Source organism: Castanea sativa, chromosome 3 (assembly GCF_040712315.1).
Source record: "Castanea sativa cultivar Marrone di Chiusa Pesio chromosome 3, ASM4071231v1".
Taxonomy (NCBI): Eukaryota; Viridiplantae; Streptophyta; class Magnoliopsida; order Fagales; family Fagaceae; genus Castanea; species Castanea sativa.
Window position 1 is genome coordinate 42,537,249 of NC_134015.1, and position 13,715 is coordinate 42,550,963.

Genomic DNA, 13,715 nt, shown 5'->3' on the forward strand with positions numbered 1-13,715 from the left:
TAAAATTACACTTGTTTTGCTCTTTGATGCTTTTCACCCTATATCAGGTAGAGGCAACTTAGAGCTTTGGAGATCCAGCCCAAAATTGACTATAGTTTGGGGAGATAGAAAAAAGTCAATAGGTATGCATGTTAAGATTGAGCTGGTATTTTTAGAAGCGGTACTTGTTAAATGTGCGTCTACTCTACATAAAATAGTATAAATGGGGTTCTGAGGGACAAACAATGTGGTCGTATTAAATTATGCTGGCTCTTATCCAATGTTTATAAAGATAATACACATCTCACACACCTGAATAATTAACATAAATTCATCAAAAAAAGAAGAAGAGAATAATTAACATAAACATAATAGTACGTTAAGATGACGTAACTACTATGTAATACACATTTGATTCGGTAATTTCTTTTGTACATAGTGTACGTACACGCACGTACACACAAATACTGGGTTCAAACAATTGAAATCGTTATTTTCAAGTTACGATTTTAATTTGAAATCATAGATATTGTTTGTTTGCACGCAGTATGCGTACATACACACACTCTGTACAACAATAAATCCATTTGACTTGAGAGAAAAAACCAAAGAGAGTAAGATTTTCAGTTTGATGGACATTAAACAGGGAGGGAAATGTTATCTTTTACTCCCACGCGTTAATTCTTCAGATGAATACCTGGTAGAGAAACAAAGGTGAGGAACTCCTCATCGCTTTCAAATTTAGCCATTTCTTCCTTCTTCAAGCTAACATATGCTTCTATTCCATCACCTGAAGGAGTATCTATGAAGAAAACCAAGTTTTTGAAAGTAAGGGCAGGTGAGCCAACCCAGATAGGCTTTCCCCAACCAAAATCAGTTTCATACAGAGGAAACCTGCACAAACTGGTGAAACTAAATGTAACCATCTCTCCTTTGGTGAATCTTGAAGCATGGTCTCTCATGAAACTCAAGTGTTGGCTTCCTTCTCCGAGTTTCTTCACATAATCTTTGTCAATTTTACTTATTCCCTCTCGAACCTGGCGCACGAGATCTTGACCCTCGTTCCCATTTTTCAAAACCGGAATTGTTATGGCAACGGAAAAAAGATTTCCAAAAGACGATTGTGGTTGTGGTGGGTCGGTTCTTGGACGCAGATTCACTGCATGATTCACTGTGTATAGCTTCTCTGGTCCTGATTCATCCTTAGTTGCAGCAACAAAGCGTGTCCATATGAAGGTTGATAAGGCTTCAACGCGTGAAGGTTGTTTCTGATTCTCATGACCTTCATTGTCTGCATATTTTGCTCTAAGAGTTTCTATCATGGAAGCATCAAACACATACCTCTTTGTTATTATATTCTCCTTTATGATACCCAAACCAGAAGCAAATCCGGATAAGTCCTTTGGTGGGAAGAGTGTAGCCGCTTCAAACTGCGGAGACTCAATGTCATCATCTCCAAATGTAGTAGCTGCCCAAATCTTGAGGAACACGAAGAATGATAACGCGTCTGCAATCTTATGCGACATGCAAGCTCCAATACCAATTGCACCGCACTCAAACACATTGAGTTGGACTCCGAATGTTACATCAGTGAGAGCATCGAGTTCAAAAGGCACTAACTTGTTGAGTTCACCAGGAATTGGATTGTTGATAACATCAGAGAGTTTGCACTTCACTTGTGTTTTCACGTAAGGAATCCCTTCATCGTTGCAATGTATGAAACGGTTCTCTTTGAAGCGTCCAGCTAGTGGATAGTATTTGGTTAAGACCTCCGAGAGAGAGTTCTTAAGGCGGTTGGATATGTCATCGATGTTGAATTCGATGTCAGAATGATTTGGTGCATAGAAGAGGACCATAGGATTATAGACTGGAGGTGATAGTTGATCATTGAAGGAGAGTTTGTAATGGTTAAGGTGGTCAGGTGTTGGAGAAGAAGGCTTAATTATCTCTTTAGAGATTACTTCAATGCTCAATGTTGCCATAGTGAAAACCAATTCAAACAACTAGGCTGCTTATTCTAATTGTTTGATTGTGTGTATGTGTGCATTTTTTTTGTTCAGTAACAATGGACTTAAATAGAGCTTGCCGGCGGGGTATATAATGGGATTGAAATGAAAACAAAAATGAAATTAAACAAAGCATTACCTCACACTTCCAGCTCATAGAGTATTAATTGAACTTATCAAAATTTTTTTTTTGGTGCTAAATTGCAAATTATTCTCCTAATTAAAGTTGGGAGGTTTTTGGATTTTAAATCTTGAAGTTTCAAAATTTAGATTTTATCATCTGAAGTTCTATTCCATTGCATTAGTAGCCCCTCCATCTAATTAAAGTGCTACATAAATTTGACATGTGTTTATTATGCAATATCTTTTTAATTATATAATTATTTCAATATTTTTAGGCTACAAAAATGATGTGGTATCATTTTATTGAATAAACTAAACAAGTGTGGTAAATTTATATAACACTTAACAGAAAATATGGATAGAGAGATTTTGATGTAAACAGATTAAAATTTCAAGAGGTAAGATTCAAATTCTGAAACTTATATAAGACTGTAAAATTTAAACATTTTCAAAACTTTAGGGGTATAATTTGTAATTTAGCATTTTTTTTTACATAAAATAATCATACGATTGAGTCAAGTTTATTGCAAGACTTTTCTTAATCATTTGCTAGCTGTTTCCATTATTTTTCTCGGTTGTTACTTTTTACTTAGAAATGGATCAAATTAAGATTTTAATAAGACCATTGATATGACTTTTACTGGCCCTCCTTAATACACGTACTAGATTACAGTATTTCAGATTGCGTCTCATTCGTTAGGGGTTGGGTGTTTCACTCACCAATTTTTGTTGTAGCCCCAAACTTTGGTTTTAAGAAAGCTGTCCTATAATTTAAACTTTACACTATAATAGACATAGAATAGAAGCACGACACCGACCACAATGTATTATAATCTCAAAGTCAAGATGAGTATCACAGTAAAATATATATAGAAGCACGACATCGACCACAATGTATCATAATATCAAAGCCAAGATGAATATATATATATATATATATATAGACAGATAGATATAGATAAAATAATTATGTCAAACTTGTGGACTACATCAATCATTATAAATAATTAAATATAGATAAAATATAGTTAATCCAATTCCCAATTGTTAAAAACAATTGCATATGCATCAGGGGAGGTTTTATGTAGTGAAAGCCCGGTGTGAGACTAGGTTAATATAGCTCTTAAAATAAATTATTACAATAACTTAAAGTTTTTTTTGAGAAGAACGATAATTTAAATTAAACAATGAATATATTTTATTTTATTTTATTTCGAAACTTTGATAACGAAGTTTCACTTGTACAAACTATAATAATAATATCAATATACTTATAGTGTGTTATAACGCGAAAGTAGGTATATTATAATGTTTAATACTTGCATTAAGTCACCTAATGCGTAAGCTTAATAATGTTTAATACTTTCTTTGAGTAATTTGAGTCACCTAAAGTAATACTCAACTTTTATAATTAAAATTCAATAAAAAAAAACTTTAATAATTAAAAAAATTATAAGACTATGGTTATGGTTAATGACCAATAATTTCGAATAATCAATGAAACTTCTTTTAAAAAATTTTAGAAACATTTAGCAGTAGAATTTTAGGTACAATGATATTTTTAATTTTCTTAAAATTTTATCAATGGAGAATACCGTTTAAAGTAAAATTATGTTAACAATTTTAATATATGTATATTGTGTCACAAGGCCAAAAGAGAATTAACAAAAAAGCATATAAAGAAAATATTTTAATAATATAAATGAAATTGTTATTAAAATAAATTACAAAAAAAGAAAAGAATTTACTTTATTTAACCGGATGAAACTATATGAAGTAAGATCGAGTTTTGTTGTTCAAATAATAGCTATTGATAGTGACACCCTTTATGCTACCTGATGTTTATTGTTCAAACCACACTATCTACCTTCTATCTATAAAAAAAGGAAGAAGGTAAGATTGAATTTTTGAAAAAAGAATCTATAATATGTCATTAGAATGATTCAAAATAAATTAGTCTCTTCACATACGCTCCGCTCGTGCAATGGTGCTTTTTAATTATTATTTTGAGTTTAATGTAATTTTTCAATTTGAATTTATCTATTATTAGTGAGGTACACATTAATGAGTTTTTAAGAAATTAAAATTTAGAAATTGAAAATAAGTAAAATGTTAGGTTTTAGTGTGTGTTAGTTTTTAGGAAAAAATGTATTAAATATGCATGAGATATATTCAAATATAGGGTGTGCTAATTTTTAGGAAAAAAAGTTTATCCGGTAGGTTTTTTTTTTGTGTGAATTTTGTTGAATTACAATTTTACTTATTTTTTTTATTTTTAAGAATAAGGATTATCTAATTAGATTATGAGTATTTTTGACATTTTTTGAAACCATAACTAACTTTCTGATCCTCTTAATATATAGAGATAATATCAAAATTTTAAACTTTTTTACCACTTTAGTAATTGAGTTTTAGTTCTAGTTCTAATGTATTTCATTATAATATTATTTTAATTGATTATTGAAAGTACCTTGTATGATGTGTAACACTTACATTAAGTGTTTGTGAAAACATCATTTTACTATAATTAAAACAAAAAATAATGGTAGTTGAATAAAATAATTTAAAGATGACAGTGAAACTTCTTTCAAAATATTAAAAAGATCTGGCAATAGAATATTAACTAAAGTTGTATTTTTAAACTTCTTTCAAAATTATAAAAAGATCTAACATATACCATACGCACATTCTTGTTTTTAACTAAAATCGTGGCTTAGAGTTATGATTTTAGCTAAAAACAAGTGTGCCCATTGCCCAAACTTTAATAATAGAGTTTCACTTTAAACAAACTATGTTAATGTACTTCTAGTACAACGCAGGAGAAAAAAATATGTCGTGTGACATGTAACATATACTTTAAACACATGGAGTAATTAAGCATGGCGTGTAATCTCTGAAAAATTTATAAAAGTATTATGAAAATAGTAGAGGACATTCACTTGGTACAATCATAGTTTGTAAGATATAATTTTAATTATATAATATAATTTTTGCACTTTAATATCTGACATATCCAATTGTCACTCTTAATAAAAATAAAATATGGTCCTCTCAAAGAATTTTAAATTCTTGTTATATCTTTATTAATAATGATAAAAAAACATTTATAGATCATGCCAAAGAGAATTAAATGATATTGATCTATAATATCACATTTAGGATTCCTAACGATTATTAAAACAAAATTATTGGAAAGATCGATGTTTCAATTCGTGGGAGTTGAGCTGTCTTCTTTGAGACAAAAAACTGAGTGCGTGCTAGTTTCGTGAAAGCCATGTTCTAAACTGATGTTTGATCAGCCAACTATATATGATATGGGATCTTTTAAAAGTTAAAACATCATTGACTCCTTAAAACAAACTTAAAAACAAAATGCGATCTCGCTCTCGTTGATTATGTCTGCCATTATGTTCCAGGTGAAAAAAAATAAGATCATACATTTAGGATTCCTAATGATTATTAAAACAAAATTATTGGAAAGATCGATGTTTCAATTCGTGGGAGTTGATCTGTCTTCTTTGAGACAAAAAACTGAGTGCGTGCTAGTTTCGTGAAAGCCATGTTCTAAACTGATGTTTGATCATCCAACTATATATGATATGGGATCTTTTAAAACATCATTGACTCCTTAAAACAAACTTAAAAAAAAAAAAATGCTATCTCGCTCTCGTTGATTATGTCTATGTTCCAGGTGAAAAAAAATAAGATCATAATAAGTTAAATGAAATAAAAGCTTCCTCACACTTCCAGCTCATGCGATTTCCTTACCAGGTGATAGACCTAGCACGTAACAGGTAAAAATGAAAAAAATAAAATCATAATAAGATGTGATGAAATAAAGATTATATTAAGGATAGAATGGTGTTGGACTTTTGTTCTTGTCTATACCTTTTTGAGCATTGATCAACCTTTTGGGTAATCCTTTATGGATTTTTTTTTGACAAAAAATGGTGTCCAGATCTCTTTTAGTATTTGATTATTTCCTCAAGTGGTGCATGTAGTCTCCTTGTCCCACATGTACCAGGTTATTGGAGTATCTGGCTATTTCTTCGAGTATTACAGGGAGGAATCCCATGGGGGTGGTCCTAAGATGCTAGTAAGAGGTTTCGAAATTAGGATCTCATAGATATCATGAGGCATTAGGAACCACTAATGTCACGCCCCAAACCCAAAAGAGTTCAAAGCATGAGAAAAACAACCCAAATGTACTTGTATATTTTTCCTCTTTGAAAAATCAATCCAAATAATCCATACCAAGTACCAACATCAAGAATTTTCATAATAATTTCATTTTATATACTCTCAAAGTAAGTCAGAGCTCTATACAATAATTATAAGGACCATTGGTCACAAAAGAATGACGGTCTAAATAAATATAATTACATATCATCAGCTTGTCCCATCAGTGGGAATAAAAGTCATAACCACTATTAGATATAAAAGAATAAGTTAAGCCTACTCTAGAATATACATCATTTAAAAATCTTTGTTAAGGACATTATTGATGTAATTAGCTAATCCTTTGACAAAATGCACTTTATTTATAATCGGGTAAATCTAGGATGGTTTAAGATTTCAAGAAATATGTTGTTCAAGTCAAGTGTTAAAGCCATATAAGTCTGTTCAGAAGAAGTGCTATTCATTAAAGCTCACCAGATGTCTCGATAGAAGTCTATCTATTGAGATTTAATGTTGAAGCTCGACAGCATCTCGACAGAAGCTATATCTGTCGAGAATTACGAAATCAGAATTTCCAGATTTGATTACATGCATATCCAAGTGTATTTGTGTAGGGTTTTTTTTCTCACAACTTTAGACATATATAAGGATTATTTTAAGAGCCGTGTTAGTGTTGCAAAATGTTTTGTTGTATCCATACACGCATATTATGACCGGAGACAGAAATTGCCCTAATTCATCTTTTTCTCTGTAGAAGCTACTGCATCTTTGCGCCAAGGGTTTTGTAACCAAGGAGTTTCTTGATCTTCATGTTGATGAACTGAAGAACTTTGTAGCCAACATCTTCCTTAAGTTGGTGTATTAGTTACGTATTGGGATCTGTGCATCATTGTTTAGTCACGTACTGAGATACGTGCATTGAAAGGAGAAACAACTGCTACATTGCAAGTCCAATTGGATATTGGGGTAAGGGTTCATCTATAGGTTGGTATTAGGTATTGGGATTCCTTTTACTTGTAACTACTTGTTTTGATAATAGAGGATTCTTGGGAGTGGTGACCTTAAATTCACCCGGTGGGATTTTGTCTCGGTGATTTTCCTTATTCGTAAATAAATCACCTGTATCAAATTTATTTTTCGCTACATTTAACTTAGTTGGTGATTTGTTTGTGCTACCACGCTTATTGCATGTAATTGAATCTAATTAATTCACTTGGCTAATTAATTGGTTAATTTACCAAAGGAGTCAATACATTTTTGGCCTATCAAGTGGTATTAGAGTGGATACACTCTGATTAGGGTTAATTTTTGTGGTGTGATCCATTGACCCCTGTTTATCATGGATAGAGAACAATCTCTTATTATACCTCATTTATTTGATGGCACTAACTGTGCATGCTGGAAAGTATGCATGAGAGCTTTCTTGTAGTCTTTAGATGAAAATGTGTGGCAAGCTATGGAGATCGGCTAGACTAAGCCAAAGGAAGTGCCGGCTGTTCAGGATGATGCCAAGATCAAAGTGGCAAACTTCAACAGTAGAGCATTGAATGCTTTATTTAGTGCGGTCACCAATGAGGAGTTCAAGAAGATATTCTCTACTAAAACTGCTAAGGAAGCATGGACTATCCCCTCTAGACAACCTATAAAGGGACTAAGGTTGTTAAGGATTCAAAGCTTCAAAGGCTTACTACAAGCTTTGAGGAGATTAAGATGGAGGAGGATGAATCGTTTGACGAATTCTATACCAAGCTGAAGGACATAGTCATCTTTGCCTTGAATCTTGGGGAAACTATTCTTGAACCCAAGGTTGTAAGAAAGGTGCTCAAATCTCTGCTTGAGATATTCCATGCCAAGATCACCGCCATTGAAGAATCCAAGGACATTGATAAAATTCATTTGACGGAACTGGTCGGTAATTTGCAAACCTATGAATTAGGTTTGACTAGAATCAGGAAAGCAAGCAAAGGCAAAAGCATGGCACTGAAGGCCAAAAGCAATGAGAACGATGAGTTTTCTGATGATGAAGATTCCAAAATGAAATCCTACATCATTAGTTCAAGAAGTTTATGAAAAATGCCAATGCGAAAGGATTTGATAAAGACCGAAAGCAATCCAGTTCTTCTCTATTTAAGAGCCAAGATAGAGGAAAGAAGGATGTTAAGGATGACGGTCAGTACACTGTTCCTTCTGGACCAAAGTACTTCGGATGTCAAGGTTTTGGACACATGAAATAAGAATGTCCAACATATCTCAAGACAATTGGGAAAAGCAAGGCTCTTGTTGCTACCTTGAGTGACACCAAGCCTGAAGATGAGTTAGATGACAATGATGACGAGGGAATCTTGAATGCCTTCACTGCCACAGTGAATGCTACTGAGGGGATTGTCGAAGAGGTAGATGAAGAAGAGGACTTGGTGGAGTCTAAGTTTGAGAAAATGGATGAACAAGATGACATCTATACAACCTATGCTAAGTTGTACAAGGTTTCCGAGAAGCATGAGAAACTCTACAGGCTGGCCACTAAGAAGTTGAGTGATATGGAGCTAGATCGAGAGGAAGTTTCTACAAAGGTTGATGAAGCAAATTAAACCAATTGAGTTTTGTGGTTCGATAAAAACTTCCTTGCTGAAACGAAAAAGAAGCCTGAAGCAGAACAATTCCAGGTTAGAGCTCAATTGGAGAGGACTTCCAGTGCAAAGCTCGATGAGATTGTAAGCTCTCAGAAATCTGCTTCTGATAGAACCGGCTTGGGGTATGATTTTTCTTCTCCTAATATTGCCTATTCTAGTACTACTATGTTTGTCTCACCTGCTAATAATGTTAATTTTGAGAACAATGAATGTAAAACTGAAATAGCTAGTGAAAATGTAGACAATGGCAAATCTATTCTTGGAGCACCCCTAAGCTTGAAAAGAAAGAGACTAGAAACCCTAGGACCAAGAAGGTTAATAAGAAAAAGTCTCAACCGAAGAAGTCGCATCTCTGTCATTACTGTGGAGCTTCAGGGCATACTCGTCCAAATTGCTACAAGTGGTTAGCCACTCAACAAAGCAATAGTATGCTCTTGTCTGGAAACTAGAATCAGTTTCCATCCTCTTTTGCTCCTCTTGGAGATTTTCTCAAGGTCCTCATGTTTCTTTCGAATTTGAACGGTTTCAATTCTTCCCCCTCACCACCAGATCACAGGTTCGTTCAAAGGAAAGGTTCTTCCAAGGTGTGGAAGGAAAAAGGCTCAAAGTGATTTAGTCATTTTTATTTTCTCTCTCTCTCTCTCTCTCTCTCCCCTTATGGTTATGCATTACTTGTTTGTTTTGTTTTCTTGTTTTTGAGTTAGTCTAGTTTTATGTTGTTGTTTGTTTAACATGTTTTTTTTTTGTTTGATTTTAGTTTTGCTTTATTTTGTGTTAGGTTCTAAGACCTTAGAGACTAATGTATTTGAAGTTCAATTTGTAATGTGTTGGCAAACCATGATCAAAACGTAGAGTCTAGATTTAGGCTGCTCAAAGTGTGTTTAATTGTAAAGTTGGAATCGAGTGATTGTAGGATTTATTGGTGTAAATCTATAAGGCTCGATCGATCGAAAATTAGACTCGATCGATCGAAAATTAGACTTGATCGATCGAACCTCGTGCAGATTAATTTTCTACAGAATTTTTTAACTCAGCTCAAGCCAGTTTGATGTGTAGGGTTTTATGTTTTACATCTTATACAAATAGAAAAACCCTAGCTACGTTTTTAGGCTTTTGATATGTTATGTGTTTGAATCTTTTATGAGATCTAGAGGTGTTTACCTTCATACACACTTAGGGTTATCAAGATCGTGATTGATGTTAATAGCTTGGTGATCACTTCAGTTGCTACACAAAGAATATTCAAGAAGATCAAGATTCACAAGTAGGAGAACTTGTGGTTGCAGTGGATCAAAGAAAGAAGTAGTCCATGAACTCGGAGCTGTAGGATGTTAGTGGTCTAAGTCTTATTGTATAAATTTCAATTCTTTCATAGTGGATCTGTTTTACCTTGAGGGTAGTTAGGTTAAATCTTTCCTAAGTTTTTTACTGATTTGGTTTTCTTCGGTCATCAGATCTTTGTGTTCTTTTTATTTCCACATTATATTTGTTTTACATATTGTGATTCAACCTAGTGTTAATTAACAAACTTGTTAATCAACTTGGAATAATATTAGGTTAGTCATACTGTGTTAAGGGGTTTAAATCTCTACAAGTGGTATTAGAACGGGTTAGCTTTATACTTTCCAGTATGCATAGTTAGTACCATCAAATAAAGGAGGAATAATCAAAGATTGTCTACGATCCATAACAACATGGGTCAATGGATCACACAGTAGAGATTAGAACCTAATCAGAGTGTGCCCGCTCTGATACCACTTGTTGGGTTAAGATAGCTTGACCTCGGTTAATTAATTCAATTACCCAAGTTGATTAATTATGTCAAATTACATGCAAATTGTGGAGGCAACAACAAATTACCAAATAAACTAAATGCAGCGAAAAATAAATTGACACGATGATTTGTTGACAAATGGGGAAAACCTCGCAAGACAAAAACTCCACCGGATGATTTTAAGGTCACCACTTCTAAGAATCCACTAATCAACAATCAAGTGGTTACAAGTATAAGGAATCTTATCAACTACGCTGGCCTATCCCGAAATACCAACCTTCAGTTGAACCTTTGCTCCAATACCCAATTGGACTTGATCTTGTAGTAGCCTTCTTTTCTTTGATACACAAATCTCCAATTTGTGACTAACCCTTTGCACAAATCCCAAGTATGTGACTAACTCCAACAACTTCAAAAGATGTTGTTGGCTGCAAAGTTCTTCACTTCATCAACAATAAAGATCTAGAAGCACTCAGTTACAAAACCCTATGGTGTATAAACAGTAACTTCACATAGAGAAAATAAGTCTTTTGGTCTGTGTATCCGTGTGTGACAGCCTTTAAAATAATCCTTATATATGTCTAGGGTTGTGAGAAAAGAAACTCCAAACAAATATACAAGACTTGGCCAAATTTTAGATTTGAAAATTTTGAAATTGTAATTCTCAATAGATTGAGCTGCTATCGAGCTATCTATCGAGCTTTACATTAAGTCTCGATAGCAGGCATCTGTCGAGCTATCTGTCGAGACTTAATGAACAACTTTTCTTCACTTGTTTCTTAAACCAATCTTTATGTCTTTAATACTTGACTTGAACAATATGTTTCTTGAAGTACTAAACCTATCTTAAATATACCAAATTACAAGTAAAGTGTATTTTGTCTAAGGATTAGCCAATTACAACAACTATGACCCTAACAAGTTTTACAAATAACGAGTTTCTGTTGCCTAAGATGAGGTGTGATACGTGGAGATTCTAATAATAGGTTGAACATGCGGCTAAGATAAGAAATGGAATCCCAAAGTTAATAGGACATTAATCAATGGCTTAAACTTACCCATAAGGAAATAGTGATTTTATAGTTTTAATCTATCTTGACAAATTCAATTCACTCAAAGACAACCAATTCAATTTATCTCAAAAAACAACCCAACCAATTTTTGCAGATTATTTGTGATATGTTTCATAATACGATTCCAATAATAGGCTGCTTGTGATACTTAAAAAAAAAAAAAAGAAATTTTGTTGCATACAAATTGTTGTACACAATTTTACAGATTCCCTCGTAAGTAACTAAAATCGTAACTTTTACTTTTGAGGGTGTGTATAAAATTGTGTAAAATAATTTGTCCAATCAATACTATACAAAAAAGAAATAAAATCCCAAAATTAGGATATTAATGAATATACTATGATTTTACCCAAGTGTTATATAAGATTATAAATATAATTAATTTAGTGACCAAAAAAAAATTATATCATATACTATATAATAAAAATTAGGCTTAAAACTCCTAGTTATAACAGGTGAACGTATCTTTTTAATATAAATTCAAAAGCTTAATTGTTTATATAAACTTTTCTTTGATTTTATCTTATTTTCTTTTTTTTTTCTTAACTTATTTTATTCTATCCACCGCAGTTTTTTTTTTTTTTTTTTTTTTAAATTTTTTTTATTGCAATGTTATTACTTATTATCAACTGAATACACGAGCCATATTTTTATATCCGATAACAGTTTTGCAATACTAGTGGACAGCACTCCTTTGTTCGTATCAGATAACATTATTACAAGCAATAACAAAAGCCAATATGTGATCGATTTTTGAGCGAGCCAACCACAGATATCGGTTCTGCGCATTGATGGGAGTACACCGCAGTCTTGTCTCCTCCACCTCAAAACTACGGCTAACTATGATGGCTAATATTTAATGCATTGGTGGGAGCACTTAGCAAAGAATGGTAATTTGGTTGGAGTTGGTGAGCTGGTGCATGCGACACCAGGGCAATAATTACATACTCTCATGGCCTGTTTGGAATTTTAGGGAGGGAGGAGAGTAGAGGGGAGTAGGGGGGAGGAGAGTAGTGGAGAGGGGAATGGTTACCCTCCATCTTGTTTGGATGTTTTTAAAATTAGTAAGGAAGAAGGGAGTAATTAGTTCTTCATTTTGTTTAGATATTTTAAAAATTAGGATGGAAAAGAGAGAAAATTATTTAAATTGACAAATTTACCCCTATTTAAAAATTGACTTATGATATTGTTCTATGATTAATTTATTAGATCAAATAATTATTTTTAACCAATCACAAATTCAGAAAAAAAAACCAATCACAGAAACGGCAACAGTACACACTAACACGGTTTTGAACAATACTACAATGGTGATTTTCGATACGCCGGAAAGCACCAGCACAAGAGCGACTGCAGCGATGACCACCACCACGACTACGACCACGATGATCTGATGTAGGCTCGGATGTTCGAAGGAGGCCAAGCGCCACGGTTGTTAGGGAAGTGTCGGATTCAACATCCAAAACGAGCTTACCGGAATCGTCAGATAATTCGGCATTCAGAGATGACGGGAAGAGCTGCGAGTCTGCGACGATGATAGGAATCGGAGTACCGTTGTAATAGAGTCGACGAAGCTGACTAGTATTGGAAATGGCAGTGGCGGCAGCGGCGGCGGCGGCGGTGGTGATAATAAGATTGGAAACGATGACGATCGCGGAACTGATTTTGCTGCGGTGAAACTCGTGTATCGGCCATCGGCTCCGGCACACCGGAAACACAAGTAGAGTCCGCTTAGCTCCGACGCTATCTTCAATAGGTGCAACTAGCTTATTTAGCCGGCTTCTTCTTCGCATATAAATTTCTGATCAGAGATTAGAATTCTATAAATTTTGAAAATTGCTCAGGTTTTTGAATTCCAGAGTTGAATTTGGTGAGAATTGTAGCGGTTGAATGATGAATTTGCAAATCAAGTTGTTGTTTTTGTGATTGGTTGATTAAATAATTAATTTGT

The 13,715-nt window shown here is 33.6% G+C and overlaps 1 protein-coding gene across 1 annotated transcript; it reads right to left on the bottom strand.

The window, feature by feature from the left end:
* Positions 1 to 292: 292 nt before the first annotated feature.
* Positions 293 to 2,061, bottom strand: LOC142629388 (stemmadenine O-acetyltransferase-like). The gene has a single exon (XM_075803369.1). It carries the CDS (start codon positions 1,959 to 1,961, stop codon positions 657 to 659), a length of 1,305 nt encoding a protein of 434 aa, XP_075659484.1. The 5' UTR covers positions 1,962 to 2,061; the 3' UTR covers positions 293 to 656.
* Between the last annotated feature and the right edge of the window lie 11,654 nt (positions 2,062 to 13,715).